At 42.0% G+C, this 25,014-nt stretch overlaps 1 protein-coding gene across 5 annotated transcripts; it reads left to right on the top strand.

Annotated features, from left to right (window-relative positions):
- The first annotated feature begins 1,375 nt into the window (after positions 1-1,375).
- nf2a (NF2, moesin-ezrin-radixin like (MERLIN) tumor suppressor a) lies at positions 1,376-25,014 on the top strand. Of its 5 annotated transcripts, none has more exons than XM_031849246.1 (16): positions 1,376-2,027; positions 3,084-3,209; positions 3,355-3,477; positions 6,121-6,204; positions 11,899-11,967; positions 12,099-12,181; positions 14,356-14,431; positions 14,973-15,107; positions 15,336-15,410; positions 15,569-15,682; positions 15,850-15,972; positions 16,382-16,599; positions 17,950-18,055; positions 19,641-19,759; positions 20,809-20,968; positions 24,664-25,014. In XM_031849246.1, exons 1-16 carry the CDS (start codon positions 1,911-1,913, stop codon positions 24,712-24,714), a joined length of 1,779 nt encoding a protein of 592 aa, XP_031705106.1. In that variant the 5' UTR covers positions 1,376-1,910; the 3' UTR covers positions 24,715-25,014. The 5 variants fall into 5 exon arrangements, with proteins under 5 accessions (XP_031705106.1, XP_031705107.1, XP_031705104.1 ...); XM_031849247.1 differs by having other exon boundaries at positions 23,398-25,014; XM_031849244.1 differs by lacking the exon at positions 24,664-25,014 and having other exon boundaries at positions 20,809-21,364.

The raw sequence follows: 25,014 nt of genomic DNA, 5'->3' as shown, positions 1-25,014 counted from the left end.
TTAAACCTCTTGAAATGTTTCAGTTGTCAAAATAAACTAATTTTAAGGTACTTAAATAAACTTGCAGGATGTCCTCTGTCAGTGACAATTAGATATGTCTCCTACAGAAAATAGACTAATGAATTTGGGGTTCAAAAGAACAGATAACTTGTAAAAAAAATTGGGTTTGCAATTTACATCCTCGATGAATCATTTGGCCTCTAAGATGTCAGAAAAAGGTGAAAAATCACAATTTCACAAAGACCAAAGGTGACATCATCAGTTTGCTTGTTCTGCCTGAACAAAAGAGAAGGATGTTCAGATTGACGAAGAATAGCAGCAAATTTTCACTCTTCCCTAAAACTAGGGAATGTTTCAAAATAGTTGTAGATTACGTTTATGTCAAGTAACGATTGATCGATTAGTCGACTAATCATTTCAGCACCAAAAACAATTTCCCACTTAGAATTTCGTCCTCACTTAGATTTTTGTATTTCTTTAGATTAACATAACCTGGTTCCTTGGGCTGGGGTTGTAATCAGAAAGTGAAAGAGAGAAAACACAGGTAAATTATTTGTTATTAAGGCTACACATATTTTATGCTATCATAATACACAACAATATGATAACTCTGGTAATACAACAACTATGTCTGTGTATATAAAAAATACAACAACTATGTCTGTATATATAATCAGATGCAGCTTTATTGGCCATGTATGCTTACGCATACAAGGAATTTTTTTTCCATTGCTCTCCACGTACAATACATTACATTACAGTCATTTAGTAGATGCTTTTATCCAAAACGACTTACAATAAGTACATACACATAATTTACAAATAAACAGGAAAAAACTAAAATATATAAAAAAATAAAAAACAATGACAACAGAAAAAAGTAGAACAGATGTAAATATTTAACGACTTTGTACAATATAAATAATAATATCCAAAAGTATATATATATATATACACATATAATCAATAAAGTCTGTATATATAATATTTTAGTTATTTTATTTATTGTGGATTTTTACTTATTTAATATTTTTTACTGTTTTATTACTTATTTATAATTGTTTATAATAAATAATAATCTTGTTTTTTTACTCCGTCTCTTGTTTGCACTATGCTGCTGTAATCCTGTAAATTTCCTCGCTGCGGGACTAATAAAGGATTATCTTATTTTATCTTATTTTAAATATTTATAACCTCATTATTAACCGAGAATATAGTATTACAATCTCAGACCAAAATGACACGCACTCTGACTCGGACCCAAAGAAGCTCCTTTGTAAATCGTTAATGTTGCGCTACAATATTTTTACAACAGTAAAAAGAGGACGGCTCTTGAACGCAGCATTGCTTCTTGGACCAGATCGTTGACAAACAGTTAGCAGCAGGTACCCAGCGCGTCGTTCACAGCACAGTTTACACGCAACGACTAAAGTGTTTTGAACCGTCCTTTGGGGATACTTTGGTTTGATCATTTCTCGGACGCCTAGATGAAAACGTTAACGGATTTCACGGCATCGAGGAGCACAGCTTTAGCGCAAGATAAGAGTTTAAATTGTAGTTTCTATTGAACCTAGCTAACGTTAGCAGCGAGTTTAGGACATTACATTGTATGTATCAGCTCATTCTACATGTTTTGTTTTGTAGATAACGTGAGATTATTAAACAAAAACTACCATAAAAACACTTGGTGTGTATGTGACATTCACAAACCAAGAATGTGTCAGTGAACGCCGCATATCAACTTTAACTGAAGTTGCTTTCTACGCATCTATCCATTCATAGCTGAGCGAGCTATACCGTGAAGCTGGACAGCCGCACGCGCACAGCTCTGCTACACAATGCCTTGACAGTTTAGTAGAAATCAACCACTTCTGAACACGTGAATAGTGAGTTTATCAGCTGTTCGCAACATGGCGAGTGCCTTAGCAGCGAAAATGGGATTTAACTCACTGATGAGAAAACAATCCAGGAGGAACTTCAACGTCAGGATATGCACAGCGGAGTCAGACATGGAGTTCAGCTGCGAGGTGTGTATGCGTTTCAGAAAGCATGATTTCATTCAGGTGTACCACCACAACAACAACACAAAGTGCTTTCTAACTTCTCCCACTCACTGGGCTGCTATCTGTCATGCATTGTAATGGGAACCACTCTATGAGAGTTTCACTTTTCCGACACTAGATGGCAGCAACCAACTCAACAAAAGCAGTTGGCACAGTGTGTCTATTCTACAGAAAAAGACCCGCATCTGTGATAATGCATCTGTGTCTCATGCAGCAATGGAATCATGAACATTTTGGTGAAGCTCAATGCAGTATAGGACTTGCTGCTGAATTACTTTTCTGTGAAGAACACACTGCTGCTCTCAGGGTGTATTTTTGGTCTACTTGCAAGTGCTCTTTGGTTCAGCGTATGATTTGGTTGATGATATATACCAGAACTGAAAAGGGCATCGAAATGTGTCCTCTGTATTTAAAGGGGAGGAACCCCACCAAAGTTTGCAAAGCTGGTAATTACACAGAGCAGCGTAATGCTAGTTGCAGGTTTCTATTTTCTGTGCCTGGATGATAATTGCACCACTTATAGGGTTTTTGTAAATAGCATTTAAACGGGTATTGGTCACATAGACAAAATGTTTATTCAGCCATGAGAGTTTTTGATTGGCCCCGGTGGAGCTGATTTCCTAATTTCAAGCAGTTTTTATTTTTTTTTTAACTTATGCTAACCTTGAATGCAGTTGACAGAAGCTTCCAACCAGGGTTAGCTCAGAGGCTTGAGATGAAAGCCATCTAAACTGGATATGCCGCCTCACACCTCTTAGCTGGATGTATGGCTCCCTGCTGTAAACCACAGACTGAGGTGATGCTAGTATGTATGCATTCATTAGCTGCAGTATGGTATGGTTCATATACATGAGGGACAGCCAGCTTAAGGATGTGAGTTATACGGTCATTGTTTAGCTCTTACAGGCTGGATTTTCAGCTGCAGGATAAACCAATTAAACCAATTATGCTAATGCGTCTTTTTTGTTTGTTTTTCTCTACGAAGTAAATTGTGCAAGACTAAAACATGTCATGTTTCAGGTCAAGTGGAAAGGAAAAGACCTTTTTGACTTGGTGTGCCGAACTCTGGGACTGAGGGAGACGTGGTTCTTTGGGCTCCGGTACAACATCAAGGACACAGTAGCTTGGCTGAAAATGGAAAAGAAGGTGAGTAATTATACTGGCCTTGTACTGGTCTTGAACAGCCATGAGAGGCATGTGACCATTGTCGATGAAGACGTAGCGAGCATGGAAAGGGGAACGCGTGGCTCCGCCGCGCAGATGTTGATTTCTTCGGTTCCCTGTCGTATAGGTTCTGGATCAGGAGGTACCGAAGGAGGAACCGATCACCCTTCACTTCCTGGCCAAGTTTTACCCTGAAAACGCTGAGGAGGAGCTCGTGCAAGATATCACACAGCATCTCTTCTTCCTACAGGTAGCTGTGCATACGTGTAAACCTGCCGTTTTGTAGATGCGCTCATGTAAATCAGATTGAAAATGATTCAGTGTGTAAGCATTGCTTTTGAATAGCACAGATATACTGTTTACTACTCACCATGTTGCGGTCCTATCTGTTTTCATTTGTGCCTGTCATGCCATTAAAGGGGCCTTAAGAGAAGGTTCTGAGTGACACGTTCTCTGCTGCTCTCTTAAGTTGACATTGCAGCAGGCTTACAGGTAAACCTGAAATCCAACATGCCTCAAAGCAGAAGCTGAGGATTCCTGCCTCGTGGCTTACTAGCGGCCAGACTCTTCTTTTTCAAAGCCTCTCTTTCTTTGATCGTAATCTTCTCGGAGGGACGCTGTGTTCCTGACTTTAAAAGAAGAAGAAATCTTTTAAGTGGGTGTTCATCTTTCTTAAGATGAGTTCAAATTAATGCTTTTTAAAAATCTAGGTGTGTTAGATCTTCAACACTTAAAAGCTTTCAAAATGCTCTGTGCGTTTAGGATGATCTCTCTCCCTGTTGCACGCCAGGCATTTGGCGGATGCAGACTTGTGTCTGCGGCATCCTCGCTGTTCTGATCCGGTGCCAACAGGGGGCGCGCGCGTCCACAGAGTTTCTGACAGGTTGCTTGAGCAGAGCCGACCTGTAATACACTTTTCCCAACGTCCGATTGTGCGCAGCCATGTGGAATCATTACACAACATATCACCGCGGCCCTTTCTCTCCACTTAAATACTCTCCGTGGGGAACTGCCGTGGAGTCCGCCACACCGTTCCCCTCGCGAGAAATGAGATTTGTTACCGTGCTCCCCTCGTCCAATGCTACCACGCACATTCATCAATTACCAATTAGGCTTTGAGGGCTCAGTCATTGGCCCGGTTAATGACATTATTCTCCATGGGACGCTTATCCCCCATAGCATTCATAGCCCATTGTACTGGTTTAGTCGTGTGGCTTGAGACAGCAGCATGCTCCTCAACATTTGGATGGAGGCACTTGTCTACTTAAGACATATAAAAAAGTCTCTCTGTGTCCTTAATCCGTTTAGAGATAGTTGAAGCGATTTATTTATTTCGGAGGGAAAACCTTGCTGAAAAAAAGAAACAAAAGGCCAGAGCCAACAAATTGCTCAACAGTGAAAGCGGTACCCAGCTACAAGTGGAGAAGAATACTAATTCGTCGGGCCTGGCACCGCCTGTCTGCTCATTACTCTGCTCTCATTAATTCCCGTAATGTCGGGAGCAGGCCTCTGTTTAGATAGTGTCACAGGCATGACAGCTGGATTACTGCTTATCAGAAATGATCACCGACCCAGATACACACACGCACACACACACACACCCCTCACACACACTTAAAGCCACGCGCACAGACAGTCACACGCACGTCTTCGTCACCTTGGCCTCCAATCTCCGCAACAGCGTCGTCTCATTTGTAAACCAGATCCTCTCAGCGCTCGCCGCGATTAGGGGCCTTCACCTCTGGCTCCACACCTTCGTCAGTTCAAAACACGAGTAGATAGCATGACTGGTTTAAAGCACTAAATTGCCCACTACGGCTGAAGCATGTCTGCACCGTCTCACCTTACAATCTGTTTTTTTTGTGCTCTCTGTGTAGTTTTACAAGTTTGTGATTCAGTTAGTTGGACAGGTGACGGAGCTGGGGAAGTGACACCTGACGAGACAGAAGCACTTTAAATCTGGAGGAAGCTTGTTAAAGGGGATTGCCAGACATTTTAAGAATTCACGTTATGACTGGGATCCATGAGGGTTAGGTCAACACTTTGTAAACACGAAAACACTCTTTCCATAAGCTATAAAATGGAGAAGCAAGCCTTGAACTCGCCACTCTTACCAGCTGGAGTGTATAGAATGTAGCTGGAGGCACAGAAAAGACATGAATAATAAAAATGGGCGGCGCTCTAATTATGATTTGTAGGACTCACGTGTTTCTGTCATGTCGTTACACTCCGCTGACTAGCGAGCGGATATTCTTGGAGCAGCTTAATGATCACATGAAAAAATGTTGGCTTCAGCGCACGGTTCCTGCTTCGGTGTCTAATAGGTCCCCTTGTGGCTATGATACTTAACTGTTGCAATATTTATTTGGCACAGTTTGTACTGTTTCCAGACTTACCAGTGTACTGTTGCAGTTCTGGATGCTTATTCACTCAGTTTGCAGCATATAATAACTTGATTTTCTGGCTCCTTGGTAGCCACAGTGTACCGTATAAATGTTTTAGCTTTATTGGGTTCCTATATTAAGGGAATAAAGTTCTGGCAGTTAAAAGCACAGTTGTCAGAAAGTTGTTTTCCACCCGGCACTGGCACTCTTCTCTCGAAGGTGTCAAGTCTTTTTTCATTGTGTTTGATTCCACTGCGATCACCCATCAACCCGATTCAGGTCCCTCATCTCACAGGAATCATTACAAAGGAGAAGTAACACTCGAACTGAAACAAAGAGCAGATGTCCCGATTTCAATGATCTCCCAAAGCCCAACCTTACTGAATATGTCGTCAGTGATGTTACTGTTACCATTTAACAGTGAAGAGCTTCTCCACTGATTTAACAAACAACTAAATGGCACAGAGTATACATTAGCTGCATGATTAATTCAGAAACTATGTCCTCAGGTGAAGAAGAAGATCCTCGAGGAGGATATTCACTGTCCACCCGAGGCCTCCGTGCTGCTAGCCTCCTACGCCGTCCATGCCAAGGTAAGTACTCTTTGTGGAATTCAGGATTTTGTTCTCAGTTGTTTTCAAGCAAGATCAGTCCCTCTGTCCATTCATCCGTCCGTCCGTCCGTCCGTGTATTCTTTTATGGTTTATTAATCTTTATCTAAAAATCTGCATGACAACTTCTTCTCTTCTTTGAATACTTTCCTACAACAGGGTGCTGACCCAGCAAATTGCTTCACATGGATTCTTTTCGTGGACAATATACTTTCAGTTGTTTGTTCATCTGTAAAATAGTGCAGCTCTTTTATCTCTTAGACCCGTGCACAGAGACTGCATGTTTTATCACCAGCGGGCTTGACGATTCTAATCTTCTCCTATCTGGTTTTCCCAAAAAGAGAGACATAAATCACCCACAATTGATCGAGAACTCTGCTGTCTGAGTCCTGATAAGGACCAGAGGAGTACACGGTACACCTAAAATACACATTCACTGGCTAGTTCAGTATTGATTTCTTTACATTCTTGCAGCGCTGCAGGGCCTCGCATGAAATGTAAAAACCAGGAGCCCAGGTGCTCTTAAAGTACCCTAACTGTACTAACATGCAGAAGCTAAAGCAGCACCTTCTTGTTGGAGAACATCTGGAAAAATTGTGGATCGATCACTCCCTTTGGGTTGGGAGCAAGTGGCTGCCCCATAGGAGCACTTGAAAAGTAAGAATATGAAGATACACACCTTAAATAGAGGAGAGGTGGAGCAAATGAACCCGGGAACCAGCATCACAATGACCTGACATGGTCATCTCTCATCTTCATCCAAGAGATACAGAAGTATCCGCCACCATACCACCAGACTACAGATGCAGTAAAATGTGTTTTTTCCTTAAGCAGATGATGCAACATATGAGGTGTACCTGTAACTGTTTAGGTAATTCTATCAGTCTCTATACAGTGTGTTCCTCTCCTCACTTTGAGCTCTGGGTAATGAGTGAATCACTTAAAATATGCAGATAGAAGTAGCTTCCCTTGTAGGGTGGCGAGGCAGATACAGGGTGTTAGAACTAAGACATCTCTGAAAGAAGCCAGTTGAGGTTTGAGGTTATTTCAGTCATCTGATCACAAATGTTCAGATTTGCAGGTTGGCCTAGAAGTTAGTTGACGTGAGTGTTTGTAGTTGTTGTATTATATAATATTTGCTTTTCTGTCCGGTTATCTTTTAGTTTGTGTGTTTTACATTGTGTCACGGTTACGACACATTGCATTAAGCCTCCTCTATGAGCACTAGAAGCTGCGTTACCCCGTATGTAAAACCTTCATTGATTTATTGGTTGAGGATCAAACCACAAGTTACCTGAAGTCTAATGGAAAGCACTCTGCAGGAAAGAGCTCCCTTAATAAACCCCCGGCGATCTCAGCCGTTTTGGTTGAAGGATCCCATCTCTCTGAAATCCCCAAGAAAAAGATAAGAGGAGAGAGAGAGGTGCAGCTTTTCTGACAGGCTGACAGGGTCTAGTGAGACCGGAGCTCTACCTCAAAGGTTTGGCAAGGAGCCCTCAGAGATTTGCCTTTCCCGTGCCAATTTAACAGGCCGAGGTTAAAAAGAGACTGTGTGGATGAAGAAAAATCAGCAAATGAGCTTGAGCCCTGTGCTCTCTGCTGTCAGCGCCCTCGATCGGGACCCGGTACAAAATATGGGGCCACAATCTGTTTTCATCTAATCAGCAGTCCACTTTGATTAGAGCCAACGTGAGTAAATTGGCATCGTAAAGGGGGAGATATGTACTTGTTAAGCAGTGCAGCTGACGGAAAGCTGTTTGGCAGACTTTCCCTTCATTCTTTTCCTCTCGTCTTGAGTTTTTTTTTTTATTGTGCACCACCGCTGTGTAACCCGTAAAGTTGAGTATGTCACACACAGTGGGATCTACTTTGTTACTTTTGGCTCATATTTAATCATGATTATGAAAAAATGGTGATAATTCATAACAAACGCACTCGGGGGTCATGAAAGCCGGCTAACATTACCTCACAGAGAGTGCATGAATGAAGGCGACAATACAAGTTAGGAATAGTGGAGCACGAATGCTCTGACTTCCTTACAGTTGTTTCACCTTGAACACAGATGTGTGCACCAACAGTGGGATCTCACAGATTACACTGTATGTAACATTATATGAAGCATTGAACATAGAACGTTCATCTACAGTTAATTATTATCCATCATAATTATTGTTTTCCTATTATATTGAACAGTAAAAATGTTTAGCCACATTATATTTATGAAATGCTTTAATATGTTTTTATACTTTTGTTGATTAATTGATTAGTTATTTAGACGATAAAATGTCTGAAAAGAGACGAAAAAACCTTCGAAATCTTCAGACTTGAACCCTCTTTAAGACAGCACATAGAGAAACCCTTTGATAATGTATGAAATGTTCAAAGTCATCAGATTGAACTTTTTCTTCTGTGGGAAATTGCATGTGAACGCTCTGCGAGCCAACAGTTGAGCCGAGGTCTCAGCGCCTCCTGCTCTTTATTCAGAGCGGGTGCAGAGCTTCAAGGAGGTGTTGACGGGGAATGTTCAAGAAACAGCCCCTCCGGAAAAATGAGAGTCACTCTGGCGTGGAGGGTGAGGAGGGAGTGAGGACGGCTCCCTCAGCCACAACGCCACGGAGGGCGTGGAGACGCCGGTCCAGCCGAGTGTGGAGGGACACGACAAGCTAATGGGAATGTTTGACACTGGTGGGGAATCACTGGGGTTTAAAGGTGGCTTCAACAAGAGTTATACCTTTTTAGTTTAGCTTCTAGGCTGCAGCATGTTTGCTTTGTAGCTGTGTCACAATCTGTTTTTCCCTTTTCGTCCCCTCACAGCATGTGACACAGATTGGATGTAATTGAGATATATTTCCAATCTGTGTAAACAGCATAAATCTTAACAGAGGGGCACTTTTCAGTTTCAGTCTGGCCCACACAATATGCTGTTTAATACTTGTGGAATTTGTCGGCTTTGCCTTGAGATTATGTAAATCCTTCATCGCTCATCTGATTGAACTGACACACTGTCGAGGCCCGCCGCAGCCTCGGCGAGCCAGCATCACAATGAGGGGTAGAAATGATATGATACAGACACTTTCTTTCCGCTTGCTGGACAGACATTTCAATTCAGTCACAGCTTTTAGGCATGAAGTATAACCTGAGAAGGGAAATCATTTTGAAAAGTGTAAATATGAAAACATGCAATATACTGTATATACATGTAGTATATACACAGTCTGTGGTTACATTGTGAATACATACAGAAGGTATTTGTGCATATATGCAGCAAATGCTAATTTTATGATATTTAGGCATAAACCAACGTTTTTGGGCAACTGAGAATATTGACTTGATGACGGCACTAAATGAAAATGAAGGGATCGCCAATAATATTCATCCTGAGGCGGAACATGAATGTGTGTACCAAATGTTATGGCAATCTATGTAATATTTGTCAAGTCATGTCCCTCAAAACCACGCTGGTGCTGGAGGAAAAGTAAGAGTGATGCCGCTAATGTGGCTAAAAAAAACATCAGATATGAACAGCATTTCCAAAGTCACTCAGAGACCTTTGCACAGTTGACTTAGCTTTAGAATGTATTTTTATGGCTTGATTTATGTCTGAATTAAAGGCTGTAAATGGATCTGTTGAACAGAATATACCCATTAGTCAATGGTCACCGCTGGTAATAATTGTTGACACACAGTCGAACCCTTTGTTGTTTGAAATAATTGGAAGAAAGGTGTGTAATCAGAGAGCATCTTAGAGAGCTGTCACTGTCAAAACGCCTGAGCTGAAGCCCTTGGTACCTCTATACGTCTATATATCATCAATTATGCAGCAGTTACAAACAAACAGGTGAGGAACTGAGGGAGTCGAAGCTGCAAGATGGGGAAACTTAAGGGAAAGGATCTAATTAAATGGCCCTCGGCTTCTCCACTCTGTTAGCGCTGCTCCGGGATGTCCAGTCTGTGTGTTGAGCTTATTAAAGTACGGTTTTCAGACTGACGTGCAGAAGAGTAAAATCCAATTACACCTCATAATAGAAGTAGCAGTATAACCAAAACAACATAGAATGAGTTCGTCGATTAGAGCGACACAAGTGGTGAACGGTTCTAATTTACTGTGTGCAAATTTGCCATTAAATAATACAATCAATGTGCTCAAAGTCGCATCTGTTAATTGTGTGTTTTTCTTCCCCTTCCAAACACGATGTCATGTCACATCAAAATAAGTCGTTACGGTTTCAGTCGCTTCCAGTCTTCCCTGAGACAATTTCTTTGTTGTGTATATTTTTCTCCTCCTTCAGGTAGCGGGCCAACTGAAGGTGACACAGCAATGACATTTTGAGTGCAATTACTAAGGCATTTTGAGGAGCAGCAGAAGGTTGTCTGTTTTTTTTTACGCTACCCGAAACCTTTTTCTTTTTGGTGTCAGGCTCAGAATGATTTAGGGAACCATACTTCCTATTTCCTACCAAGGTAGAAACCAAAAGAGCAATCGTCATTGAGGGAGAGATTCATCAGGAGGATGTACTACTTTTTGGTGTCAGCCCTTCAAAGGCGTCTCCTCAACCCTTTATTAATTTATTTATTCACTCTTGAGTTTAAGGAGAGACACTGCGGGTGATTACGGTAAAACATGTACCAATAGATGCCATCGTGATACTTCCCCAGTTGATTACTACCATTAAGACAATTCTTTTATGAAATTGTATGTTTGAATTTGTGTATTATCTTATTAAATATATGCTGCGTGCATACATTTCCCGAACCCAAATCTGAACATTGGATAAAGCCAGGTTTGAAATGATTGTTTCATTTTGTTAACATATTAGACTCAAAGGTTTTTACAAAGGGAACTTTAGATGTCTCCTTTTATCACTCCATCAATCAGCAAATACTGACAGCTATTTAAAACACTATTTTCACCATGTTTTGGGAAATAAAATGTTGTACAAATCACGCGATGAATGATATATGAACAAACCTTTTAGTAAAACCAGTGCAGGAAAAAACTCAATATTCGATCCCTTACTAAGGTTGACATGCGAATCTCATACATACATGGTGACTCGATAAGGTGTGGGGACACATGCATTCCACAACATGTGAAAACTCTTTGATAAAATTAGATTTTCACAAAAGATAACAGCATTTTAAAAAACATGTGCAGGGCACACCGCAATGTGCATATATTGGTAAACATTCAAGTTAATTAACCTGCTTCCATGAATCCACAGCCCACTTTTTAAACGGTAGCTTCATGTAAAATGATATCCCTCCTCCCATTTTACTCCAGCCCAAAGAAACCCCCCCCCCCCACACACACACACACACACCGCCTCTCAGTCGGGCCTAATCCATCTCTCTCAAACACGCTCGATATCATTTGTATCCCGGCTCCGCGATGATAAGTGATCAGTCGCCGTTCTCCCTGAGATATCTCTAATAGCATCGTTTACACCGTCTACCAACAACTGGGCCACTGTGTGTGCGGTGCACATTAATGACGCGATAGCAGAGCATCCTCCATTCATTCTCCAAGAGACCCCTTTTCTTACGGGCGCTGTAGTTTCATCTCATGAACAGCTCCCCAGAGAGACATAGTCTGGCCTGTTATTGGAGGGAAGCTGGATAGCGGCTATTAGTTTGGAGTGATTTTAATCCTTTCAGCCCTTGTGCTCTATTTTACAGTACAGAGACTACGACCCCAATGTTCACAAACCCGGCTTCTTGGCTGAAGAGGACCTGCTTCCAAAGAGGGTGAGTAACAGCTGGGTGTTACTTAATGTCATCGATGAGTGAAGATGCATATACCTGCATTATGATCCACTGTACATGGAATTCTCTGCACGCATTCACGTATATTGATGTTTGTGTTTCCAAAATTGCAGGTCATCAACTTGTACCAGATGACTGCAGAAATGTGGGAGGAGAGGATCACAGCGTGTTACGCAGAGCACAGGGGAAGGACGAGGTAAAAACCGCTGCGCTGTGAGGTTTCGCAGTCATTAGCAAATTTCCAATTCACATAGGATGGGCTTAAAACTTGGTTTCACAAGAAATGTTTAATGCAACGAGATGCAAAAAGCAAAAAGTTGTTTCTGTAGGGGAGTTTTTCAAAGGAGCATTGATGAATCCACTGAAAAAACATACACTAACATCAAACGACATGGCGCACCAGTGCCTGTAACTCATCAGTAAAGTGTAATTACATGAATATTCACAAGAGAAACACAATTCATGCTATTTTTCAAAGGAGAATTGTTCAGTGAGGAGCAAATATGTCAATGAAAGGACTGTAAAATTGTGTTAATGAATCTCAAATGACACAAGAATGAAATCCTGTCTGTTTTTGCACTTTGCTCCACCACTAAGCTGAACTAAGTTGAACATCGACAGGGAGTAAGTGTGAGGGATGCGGGGTGTTTTATAACTCCCGTGGGTTGGGGAGTTTTGGAGCTGGAGAGCGGAGTTCTAAAACAAAACTGAACCGCAGCACTTTGAAAGTGATAATTGACTCGCTGGTGCTGATCAATAACCCTTTCAACCCCAGCAGAGAGAGGGGAGTCCTCACACCTTCAGCATTTTAATAGTTTAGTGAGGCATGCAGTGTAACGGGGGCACAGGAGGGAAGTCAGCTGCCTTCACTAGGACTGGGTATCATTGCAAGATATATATATAATATACAATATATAATACAGTACCTGCATTTTGGTATCAATTCCATCAATAACTTTTCCTCTTGAGATACTTTTCTTGAAGAAATGCACTTTTATTTTGAAATGTCTGTCTGTTTTCAATGACTTGTCTTGACATTTATTTGGGACATACATTCATGGTTCCCAGAAGATATATAATAGAGACTTTAGCGATCCCTTGACTTTAGAGTGAACTGTCTTAACGGCTATGGGATGGATTATTATGAAATTTGGTACACGCATTCATGTCCCTCTTTAGAATGAAGTGCAATAACCTTGGTAATCTCATAGCTTTTCAACTAGTGCCGTCATTGGGTTGAATTTGTTATTTGTCCAGTACTTTGCTTTACCACCAAATACCTGCAAAACAATCCCATCAGCCTCAGCTGTTGAACGTTAATTAGCAAATGGGAAACATCAGCGTGTTAGCATAGCATTTAGCTCAAAGCACCAGTGTGCCCAACTACAGCTTCACAGTGCTTCTAGTGTGGCTGTAGCCTCTTCGTGGTTTCCATTGAACAACATTGGTTATTGTATTTCGGATTAGGAACTACTCCATCAAAGACAAACACAATTTAAAATCTGACCAGACATTTGGCACTGGGTTTTGGTACGTGACAGTTTTTGATACTATAAAATAAAATATTAATTTAATGTTTATTTTGGCTCTTATTCTTTTTTAACTTGATGAGAAATTAATTTTTAAAATCAGCACAACATCAAAGTAACTGGCTTACTTGCCGTGCTTGCATCTGTATGTTCTATTTCATGGAGCACATCTCCAACGCTTTACACTTCCACAGCATTAATCAAGCCGTTCAAATGTCCTCAGAGCCACTCCAAAGTCACAATGTACTCCAACCTACTTTAGATTTGTTTACTTGGCATAATGCAATCTTGCCTGTTTAAACTTTGATGAAGCTTAACGCATCAATTTCCCACCACCCATATCAAACAGCAAGTTATTAAGTTTAGTCGGATGCATGCCCTGATTTTTGAGTATGCTAATGCTCTTTTTCTTGTTGCTGAGATGACCCTGAAATCACAAGTGATCTGCCAACCAGGCGGCAGAAAGAGAGGAAGAAAAGAGTTTGACGCGTTTGATTTATCTCTCACAGTATTTAGAGTCTTGGAGGCATCCAAATACGTCTTCTCTTCCATCGAGCATGACCCTTAAAGCCTGTTAGCGATTTATACTTGTGTTTTGTGTCAGTACTGTGCTTGTGTTTTCACCCTCACAAGAGCTATGTGGCAGAGTTTTTACAGATCACACAACGTGACAGATGCTACACTCGAAAGCAGAGGAAACGAGGTCTGATCTCCTTTTTCTCTCCACTTCTGTACCTCCTCTCTTCTCCTCCTCCCTCCCTCCCCTCATCTCCTCCCCTCTCCTCTCCATTCCCTTGGATCCCTCTCAATCTCTTTCTCTCTACGCCTGTCTTTGAATCAGGGATGAAGCCAAGATGGAGTATTTAAAAATAGCCCAGGACCTGGACATGTATGGCGTCAATTACTTTTTAATCAGGGTGAGCCAATGCTGCTTTGCGATATCTTTACAATGTCAGCCAATATGGGAGATTAGGAGGCAAGTCAATTTCACTGTGGTGTAATGAAATGAAGTGGGGGGGTATAGCAGCCTGACTCAGGCTGTTGTAAATTGTCCCTTAGTTGAATGTATTATTTGAAATGTTTTTGGGGTAAGTTGTTAACTGCTATTCAGCACCGGATCTTTTTCCAGGTGAGTCATAACGAAAACCAACCTGTCACAACCCGTAAAGAAAACAAAGGGTCACCTGGTGGCTCTGGCTTTGATCAGCGCATTCTCGTAAAGGCCGAGACATTTAAAAAAATACCACCAACAAGTCAACCAAAGGCTGAAGTAATTCACTGTAGCATCTTTTTTTTTTCAAGTAAACAAATCCAGACTGGCTATTGTTCAGCTCAACTCTAACAAATAGTTCTGGCGAGCAGAGCCACCACAATGACACCTCAGATAAATGTTGGCTGGATAGATGGTCTCCCACAACTGCTCACTAAGCTCTGTTGACTGTGCTGCGTGTGCTTTAGAATAAAAAGGGAACCGGTCTTCTTCTGGGAGTGGACGCCCTGGGTCTGCACATCTACGAGCCGGACAACAGGCTGACACCCAAGTGCTCCTTCCCGTGGAATGAGATCCGCAACATCTCCTACAGCGACAAGGAGGTGGGAGAATTAGCGGCACAGCACTTGCATTGTAATAAAGACTTGAATATGGAGCTATATATATATAGGCGATACTTAAGTATTATAGTTTATTGGTTTGAAAAACTTTCGAAAATACATTTTTATATGAATATTGATTTCAAAGATATTGCTCAGCCTTACCCGACAGATTGGTTTTCTTTTGTGGTTTGATGAAACATATGGTGCTCTCGTCTCCTCAATGTTTAGTTTACCATCAAACCTGTGGACAAGAAAACCAACGTTTTCAAGTTCAACTCCTCACGGCTAAGAGTCAACAAGTTGGTGAGTTTAGCTGAGATGATTGACGTTTGTCATTTCTCGTGGTGAAGGTGATGAAAAATACCAGAAGTAGCTAATGAATTAGAGGTTTTGGGAAACCAAACATTTTGACATGTTGTGAATACAGTAGCGTCCATTCTTGGTTTGTTTCTCCCGTGCAGATCCTCCAGCTGTGTATAGGGAACCATGACCTGTTTATTCGCCGCCGGCGGGTGGACTCGCTTGAAGTACAGCAGATGAGGTCTCAGGCCAGAGAGGAGAGGGCCCGAAAACAGGTACGTTCTTAACGGATAGACAAAGAGGAGGAGGTGGGGTTGAACTTGTGTAGGGCTAGCCATCCATCTTTTGTTTGTTTTTTTCTTCCTTTTTCCATCTTTCCACTCATTTTTTCCACCATTACACTCTCGTCGTTGTCCACACTCCACCCATCTGTGTCGTTCAGGTAGAGAGGCAGCGTCTGCAAAGGGAGAAGCAGCTGCGGGAGGATGCCGAGAGAGCCAGGGACGAGCTGAAAAGGAGGCTGATTCAGCTGCAGGACGAGGCTCACATGGCCAACGATGCACTGGTAAGATTCAAGGAGTTAGCTTAATCCAAAATCCACCATTTTGTTGCCAACGCCACATATACTCCAAGTTTCAGAATGAAATATTTGACCAAATTACGCTCCTCTCACACCTTCCTCACTTCCTCCCTGTGTATCCGGTTTTCAATGTCATTTGCTCGTTCTTCCTCTTTATTGTCTCTTACTGTTCCCTTTTTCCTCTCAGTCAATCTCCTTCACTCCTTCTTTACTCATGCACATCCCTCCCTCTACACCCCTCTTTCCCCTCTCTTTCTCTGTACAAAATTCCGTCACTCACTCCATCTCCGTTTCTTTGCCTCATTTCCCCATCTCCGCTCCCATATCAACTTTGTTTTCCCGTGCCCCCCCCCCCCTTCTCGTGTTTGACCTTCCTCTTGCCGCTCCTCTCCAGCTGCGTTCGGAGCAGACGGCGGACCTGCTGGCTGAGAAGGCCCAGATCGCGGAGGAAGAGGCAAAGCTGCTGGCCCAGAAAGCTGCCGAGGCCGAGACAGAGATGCAGCGCATCAAAGTGACCGCCATCCGTGGCCAGGAGGAGCGGCGGCTCATGGAGCAGAAGATGCTGGAGGCAGAGATGCTGGCCCTCAAAATGGCCGAGGAATCAGAAAGGAGGTGGGGAGAGGAGGAAGAAGTGGATGAATTGGAGAGTGCCATCCATGCTGCAGTGAATGTGATGCTGATCCCTTTTGGCTGCTATGTGGCTTTGTCTCTCAAACACAAATTCTCTTTGTATCCATCCCACACGCGCGCACATGCACGGCATGCGTAGTTTTTTAAAATACTTAAATAACTTATCCCCACATCTTACTTTCCAATGCGAATACCTCGAAATAAGGACGCATGAAATACTGTCCCTAAATAACCTCCTCCACTCATAAGCCTCCCAAATGTTTCTGAGTTTCTATGCCGTTTAATGTCAAGGTGCACCGACACGCCGCTGCATTTGGGTTTGCTCAGCAGAACAGAAGTCGGTCGATATGCTGCGGGCATAGAGCTAGGTAACGCAGCCACATGTTAATAGCTTGATCAAAGAACTTCTAACTTCTTTAAAATCATTTCATTTTAAAGGCTTTGTTCTCGCACTGCAGCAGGTAATCATGCGGTTACAGCCACACTGCTGCACTCCGAAAGGAAAAGGGAGAAAGCTTTTGTTCGGCAGCTCTGCTCCTCCGAGCTGCAGCAGTTCATTTGTGCTATTTAATTGTATCGATTGCTGGTGGGAGTCCCATATCAAACAGTCTCTTTTACTACACATTGAAGCTCCGCAGGGCTGAAAGGGACTTTTTGATCTGTGTTTTCATTAGTTATTATATCTGCTGTTGACTTGTTTTTCTTTTTTCTTCAGAGGTCAGATGGATAACCAGATGTATGAGTGACTCTGATCAGCACTCTGACAAGCCTGAGAAATAACAATTCATTGCAGAAAAGAACTTGAGTGGTTTCCAGAATAAAACCGTATAAACAGATACTAAAAATATCACTTCACAGCCTCTGCAATTTATTAGACAATCATTTAAAATGGGTACCATTAACCACTTGCCAGCAACTACAATTTCTGGATGAGCACTTTCTGAAACAGAGAAATTTAAACCCGTGGCACTCAACATGTAAATGACTATGTCCACTCAAACCCTTGAGGCACGTTGCTCCCCCACATCAACGAGGAACTGCTGAGTGTTCAGGAACACAATCAAAAGAAATGTAATCACCTGCGTATAACATTCTTACATCTCTGTGTGCCAACTCAATGGTGAAATAATGGAGTCAGAAATGACTGTCTGCTCGGGCGACACATTGATCACCTTGGTAATAACAAAGTGACATTCCCGGTTCGTCGAGTACCGACTCAGCGATTATGTGAGATAATTTGGGATTCAATTTAGATAAATCTTACTCCCTTTGAAGGATTGGGAGGTGAAATGAAGTATTAACGGCATATGTCTGTCTGTTTTTTCCCCTTAGGGCCAAGGAGGCTGAGCAGCTGAAACAGGACCTGCAGGATGCCAGGGAGTCAGAGCGCAGGGCAAAGCACAAGCTGCTGGAGATTACCAGCAGGACCGTCTATGCGGTAACGGACCTAAAACATACACACACACATACACTCAGCAACACACAGTGCTTGAGTAATTAGTGGCAGTGCATATTAATAGGGATGCAACTAACAATTCCTTTCATCATCAATGAATCATTTCATCTATAAAACATTAGAAATGTCTTTTTACAATATTCCACAGCACAAAGAGATGTTTTCCAATGTCTTGACTTCTCCAACCAACAGTCCAAAACCCCAAAAATATTAAATTCTCTGTTATGTAAGACCAACAAAAGCTGCAAATTCTCACATTTGAAAACCTGGAACCATTAAATGTTGATAAATATCAGCCAATTGATTTTCTTTTGATCCACGGATAGTTGCAGCTCTACACTTAAATAAACATTAATGGAAATGCAATGTCATTTACATGATTGAAAAATGTAATTTTTCATCCACACATTCTGGATACATGTTTTAATACGTCCATAACAATCTAATAAAAATGACCAACAATAAGAACAAAGAGACATCGTGCTGGTCAGACAAAGAGTGCAATTTCAAAGCGTCTCTCACGTGGGCTGTGGTAAATTATGGTAGACATTCCCATAATTCTTTTATACTTAAAGACACAAATAAAGGGATTAATTGAAAGTAAATAAGATGATCAACTATGTAAACAGTGGTAACAGATATAAACAGCCTTGCATAAAACAGACCAGGCATAACACATATAGATTATGCAATACGTGCACGAATGCTCATGCAGTAGCACCCCACAGGAGTATCAGCTGCAAACAGCTACTGGTATGGAAATGGCCATATAGTTTTAGCTTGACCGCCAATAGCACACACACACACACACACATGAGTTACTTGCGTAAGAACAAGCAGCACATAAGGCAGCCCACGCAAGAGCTTCCAACATGCTAAAAACCCACACACTGCACATTCAGCTGCTCACACACACACACACACACACACACATTCCTAGATACATATTAAGATTCTGGCCGTCGATAGAGAAATACTAGCTTGTACGCTTATGAATGCAGATCCTTAACATAGAAATAATTGACATGCTGCCACTGGACCTCCCCTATACAGTTCATCAGCTCATGCAAGAAAACGTATCTACACATACACACACACATATACATTTGCACAAGTACGCATAACTTTCCGTTCCTATTTCCGCCGGACATGGTCAAATTGCCTTCTCTGCTCGGCCGGACCGTATTTAGGTCGAGTATATCCACACTGTAGATTGGATTCACAGGCCAACCAATGAATTTACATTTATATTGTGCATTAAGTTCACTTCCTTTCCAGCCGACTCCTGAGGTGACATGTGGCCAATGCATTTCTGACATTTGGTCAGGATCTGAAAGCATATATATATTTGTGTGTTCTTGATCTGTGTCCATCAGATGGCCATCTATCTCAGCCTTTGTGCACTTATTTTACCCTTCCTGTCGTTTCCTCTATGCTTTTTCTTTCTCCATCGCTCCCACCTCTTCTTTATTCTGCCCCATTTTCAGTTTTGTTATTTTGTTTTCTCCTGTCAATTCGTCTACATCGCCTCCTTTCCTCTAATCTCCCTTTCCATCTCCCCTCCCAGGGCCCTGGACTGCAATCTGACAGCATGCCTCGCGACCTGAGCTTCAGCAGGGAGAACCTCAGCTTTGACTTTAAAGATACCGACATGAAACGCCTCTCCATGGAGATCGAGAAGGAGAAGTGAGTGGCCGGCCTCGCTCTGCATGATGCTGCCCGATATTTTGGGCCTCAGCTAAATTTGATTTGTTATTCTGCAGACGGAATCATACCTCTAACGAATATCTATTTTAGAGTCATTTTAAAATGTGTTTGAGAAAGATCTAACTCGATTCAGGAGCAAAATCACTTTTTAATATGCACATTTTGATTCAGGAGTTCAGGCAATTGACCCTCAGCATTAGCTGTCACTGATGTCACTGCCAGCGTTGCAGCTCTTATCAGTGATTGCAGACAGGGAAAGAAAACAGCACTTGGACTCAGAAATCTGACCCTGGCTGTGGAGTTGAATACATTATCTGAGTCTTTGTTGTCGTGTACTGTAATTAGGTGATTAGGTTTTTGAAATAAAAGCAGGTGAGCAGAGAGATTGCAGCTCCTCGATTGGTGCGTAACTGTTCATAAGAGGAAGAAAGACTGCGACAGAATATAGAGATACAAAATTGAATACATTTACGGGGATAGTGACTAGTTGGATTTTTCCGAAAAGTGTCACTATCTTTCCCTTCCATTATTTTATAAAATCGTATCTCTATTACTATTGTAGTTGATTGTGCACAGCTCTTTTAGGTTCTCTGGTATTACAATTGCATTTTTATTATTCGCACATATTAGAAAACTGATTCTAAAAGTCGTACATTTCTCATAATTTGGTTTCTGACATTTATCGTGATTTCTTTTTCTGTCTTTTTTTCTTTCTAATGAAAAAGCAGGTTTCATTTTTATAGCTGGCTTGGAGAAGGATTTTGAATAATTTCATTTAGACATCATTTTCCAAATTAAATGTTTTTATTTTATTTTTTTACAAATCATTGATTGTTTGGGTTATTGTGTATTATACAACATTATGAGCTTCATGACTCAATAATGGTTATAGCTTTATGCCTTTGCCCCTAGGAGTAAAACAAGGATGCCATATAATGGATATGAAAGATTCAGCTATTAAAGTCAGGTCTAATGGGGACATAGAATCTATTAAACTGTCTCCCAACCTGCCATTTGATCATGTTTAGGGTGGAGTACATGGAGAAGAGCAAGCACCTGCAGGAGCAGCTGAATGAGCTGAAGATAGAGATTGAAAGTCTGAAGATGAAAGAGAGGGAGACTCCTCTGGACATCATTCACAACCAGAACGCCGAGCAGGGGACCAGCAAGCACAGCAACTTTAAAAAGGTAGCTATCAGCTCGGCTGCTTGCATCCTGGACCCACAATACAAAATACTCCTCGTGGGATTCCTCCAAAATGCACTGTGCGAGTGTAATTATCTCCATTCATACTCGTGTACACGCAGTCAAATATTTGTAGTTGTTTTAGTACCTTGTATATATGCTCAAAAAAAGTCAATAGGTAGCAGATCTAGTGGGGGAACGGACCTCGGTTGATCCAGGCTCGGCCCGGATCCCTCCTCATGGTTCGGCACGCACGTGAACCACGGATTAATTACAGTTAATCATCGAATTGTGAAATAAAGTTTTACTGATTATCGTTATCCGCCAGTAATACAAGAAAATATGTGATCAGGACTTCGGCATTTATGCTTTTTTAGTCTTCTTTTGCGGATCCGATCTGTGACTCTGATCCTTGATATGATCCGAACCGTGAGTTTCATGATCCGTTGCACCACTAAGCAGAACAGAAATCTTATTACATCTACCTCTGTACGATTCTATATATTGGATTCAGGGCAGCATTATTGCAAAAAAGCTGTTTTTAATGTAAAGATATCGTGGAATAATGGCGTCTTGTGCAGAGAATGAAGTGGCTCTTCCTCTCTGTGTGCTGTAATCCGAACTTCTCCCAGTCTCCGTGGTTCTCTTTGGATCTATCTACATATGTGAGCAAACATTCTCCGTGATGAAGTTGAACAAATCCAGATCCTCTCTCACTGACGATCAGCTGTCAGCTGTCCTTCACACATTCAACCTGACTTCAGTTCACTCGTTCAAGCCCGACACAGACCAGATTTCTCCACTGAACTGAAAAACAGAAAATGAGGTCATTGGACTGCAAACAATAGTAATAAAAGTACTCATGATCCCTGTCTGTTTACTATTATATATGGATATTATATATGGATATTTTTGGGATCATTATTCCTGCTGCAGATGTTGAAGGGGGAGTTTATTTTAACTCCTTTATACACTGTTGTTCAGTTTGGGTAGTTAGGAAGGGTTTGAAAAATATAGTCTTCATTTTCAGAGAAGCTCATCTGCTAGCCACAGAAAGATGTCGGCCATCAAGTGAAATTGGCTCCATTTTCAGATTTTGTTTTTTTCAGATAATTAGTCCTTTTGTTAATGGTCACATTGAATCCTAGCTGGCTAATGCGACACCATGTTTGAAGGGTTAAATAACTATTCAACAGCTGTCCGATCAGCTAGAGACACAGGAAGTGTAAATGCGGCCTTAATACTGATCTTACATAATCTTCTAAGGATAAGTATCTTATCAAAAATAAGATAGTCCTATCTCGTACAACACCCAGGCCTAACCATCATATTATTTTAAGGAGTGGTATTGATTCTCGGAGCATCTCTTAACAGCGACATTCCTCACATGGCCCCCGGGTTCAGTTTTCAGCCTAAAGTTTCTCCTTTGATGGAGGCCGCATTCATCTTGTACTATGATCTCTAAAAACGCACAGTGATTACTGCTCATAAATACTTTATAAAAGAGATCTCACAGATCAAAAGAGAGGGAAATCTGTGCACCTGATGTCGACTCCATCAGTAAGAAGAGCTGCAGTATTTCATTACTGCAAGGGCCTTTTCCTTGGCGATATGAAATAACACAAAGTAGTGACAGTCTCCCTTCAGCTTGAGGGATATTCCTAAATCGATTGGTCAGAGGCAATGGAATTGTAATGAAAAGTAGATTATATTTCCACTGTCCTCTGATGAACTGGCAGATTAGACTCAAAAAAGAAGCCCACCCCTCCTCCCTCCTCGTCTCCCACTGTATAACACACTTGTTAAGTGAGCACTAATTTACTTTTGCTAGGTGATTAGTCATCTGGATGGATTTTGGCAAGCAGCGGGAGACGGAGCTAAGTTAAAAGTGTTGGTTTAATTGAACCAGAGGCGGGCGACATTCGTCTTGCTTGTGAGGGGGGGGGGGGGGGCACATGGCATTGCAGGGAGATGTGAAGAGGAATCGAGAGTTGGCTTTGCCAAAAGAGGCGAGAAGTTTAGATGAGGCTGACCAAAATTGTTCAAAGGATGAGGCGTATGAGGGAGGCTGAGTCACGGAGAAGTGCTCAGAATGTAGTATGATGCTGGAAACCAGAGAGGGGAAGAATAAAGAGCAAAAGAAGAGCAACAAAGCACAGATCTCTGAGCCAGAAGCACCAGGAGCGGCTGCCCCCCCCCCCCCCCCCCCCCCCCCCCCTCTGGAAAAGTTTTCTCCATCCAGACCCCTCCCCCCTTCTGGATGATTAATGAATGACCCCTTAACACGACCCAGCGCCTTTGCACTCTTACCGTGCCACAGGTTCTGCTCCGTTAGCTCACTCTCAACAGCCGAATCACAAAGAGCTGCAGTGATTCTGTGTGAAGTTTAATTGGAGGAAATGCATTTTTTTTTCTTTTTTTACATGTGGCAGTCCATCCAGACTGTGTGAAGTGGCACACGAAGGAGGTCAACCACAAAATAGCTTGCTGTTGTGCCATTCACAACAGTGACACTGGAGTTCCTGCTCAGACTGTGGGCGGTGTGGAGTACACTGCTGCAGAGTTACACACACACACACACACACACACACACACGTATAGTTGAGGCTGCCTGTCAGCCGGGACAATAGAAGGTGATCCGTAAATATTAAGCTGCAAATCCATCCCTTGCCCACACATTGTCTGTTTGGATTTGCTTAAGTCCCTGCATCTACACATTCCCTTGAAATAATCTGGATTTCCCCAAACTGTCCTCCATCATCCCGTGTCTAATATTTACTTTGGCAGCCACCTTAATTCCCTCTGCCCTACAGATGTTGAGGGGAAAAAGTTTGCCTAGTCAATTGGTAGTAGTGCTCACTTATGCTTTGCTGTGCTAAAGGAGTTAAAACACAGTCAGTGGCCTGAATTTTTTTTTTTATTTAAACATGGAGAGAAAAACAATTAACAGTACTTTTTCCGACTGGCATTGATCTTCTTTGATTGCCTCTGCGGTAGTAGAGGGTTCGAAAAACCCACAGATTTATTTTTGTTGTAAACTCTGATCGAGCTGATGTTTCTTTTAGAGTAAATTGTATCAATAAAGCTTCATATCTTCACATACCATCTGTACTCATTAAAAACAGAATAACCTTGGGGGCACAGATATCATCTCCTTATGATCACTTAGTCTTTTGATTGGTCAAGAGGCATGACTGGATGAAACATGCATGTGCTTATGTCCTCATTAGAGAGGCAGCTAAACTAACCATAGTCAGTCAAAAATGTTTATTTTCAACAATGTTCCAGCATAAGGCGGTGTTAATCTTAATCTACAGCAGACTCTCACGAAGAAGTCCATGATTTTAGGAAGAATTGTAGTGCAGCCAACCACAGAGATCCATCTCGGGTGCTGAATGACAAACGTTGGGTAATCTGCTTTCACCCTGTAAGCTTGTTGATCAGCCACACATTGGCTGCGTTTCGCTGATGCCGCAGTCACACTTGGTGGCCACGGTGTTTGCATTGGAAATGCATAGCAGGAGTTGGATCTGGCAGAAAGGCTGAGGGGAAGGGCAAGTGATGATTTCGGTGAAATTAGTCTTCAATGAGGGTTGCCCTTCGGTCACTGATTTGGCTTGCTTGCCCGCTGTGCTGCGGTATGTTCTGTACTCAGATATAAATCCTTATCTTGTCTGTCGTTCTTGTCTCCTCCACAGCTAACACTACAGAGCACCAAGTCCAGGGTGGCCTTCTTTGAGGAACTTTAAACTACAAGCCTCTAAATGGTGCGGATGCACAAATGCAGAGAGCCTCACGATTCTACATTCCTGGTCAGTTTAAATGATTGGCCACACTACATGACTGTATGCTCCACTTCCTGGGAAACCACTATGAAACACAAAAAAAAAAAAGACCACTGCCTTCATCTGCTGCAACTCCAGAGGCCTCATGTGTGCACACGAAGAAGGATGCATTCGTAATGTTCCTGCACTAAATCTGAGTGTGTGTGTATGTGTGTGTGTTGACTGTGGGTCACTGGCTTAAGAGGGTTGTCTGGTAACTGCAGG

The sequence above is a fragment of the Anarrhichthys ocellatus genome, unplaced genomic scaffold, assembly GCF_004355925.1.
Source record: "Anarrhichthys ocellatus isolate YVR2014 unplaced genomic scaffold, GSC_Weel_1.0 scaffold9, whole genome shotgun sequence".
Lineage (NCBI taxonomy): Eukaryota > Metazoa > Chordata > Actinopteri > Perciformes > Anarhichadidae > Anarrhichthys > Anarrhichthys ocellatus.
Note: the sequence above shows the minus strand (reverse complement) of the source record. Positions and strands in the feature narration are given on the sequence as shown.

Excerpts from the sequence above, each read along its gene's own strand:
- nf2a (XM_031849244.1), top strand. The coding sequence starts at position 1,911 with ATGGCGAGTGCCTTAGCAGCGAAAATGGGATTTAACTCACTGATGAGA. Across the intron at positions 3,210-3,354 it reads GGCTGAAAATGGAAAAGAAG|GTTCTGGATCAGGAGGTACC; the intron begins GTGAGTAATTAT and ends CCTGTCGTATAG. Across the intron at positions 16,600-17,949 it reads GCCGAGGAATCAGAAAGGAG|GGCCAAGGAGGCTGAGCAGC; the intron begins GTGGGGAGAGGA and ends TTTTCCCCTTAG.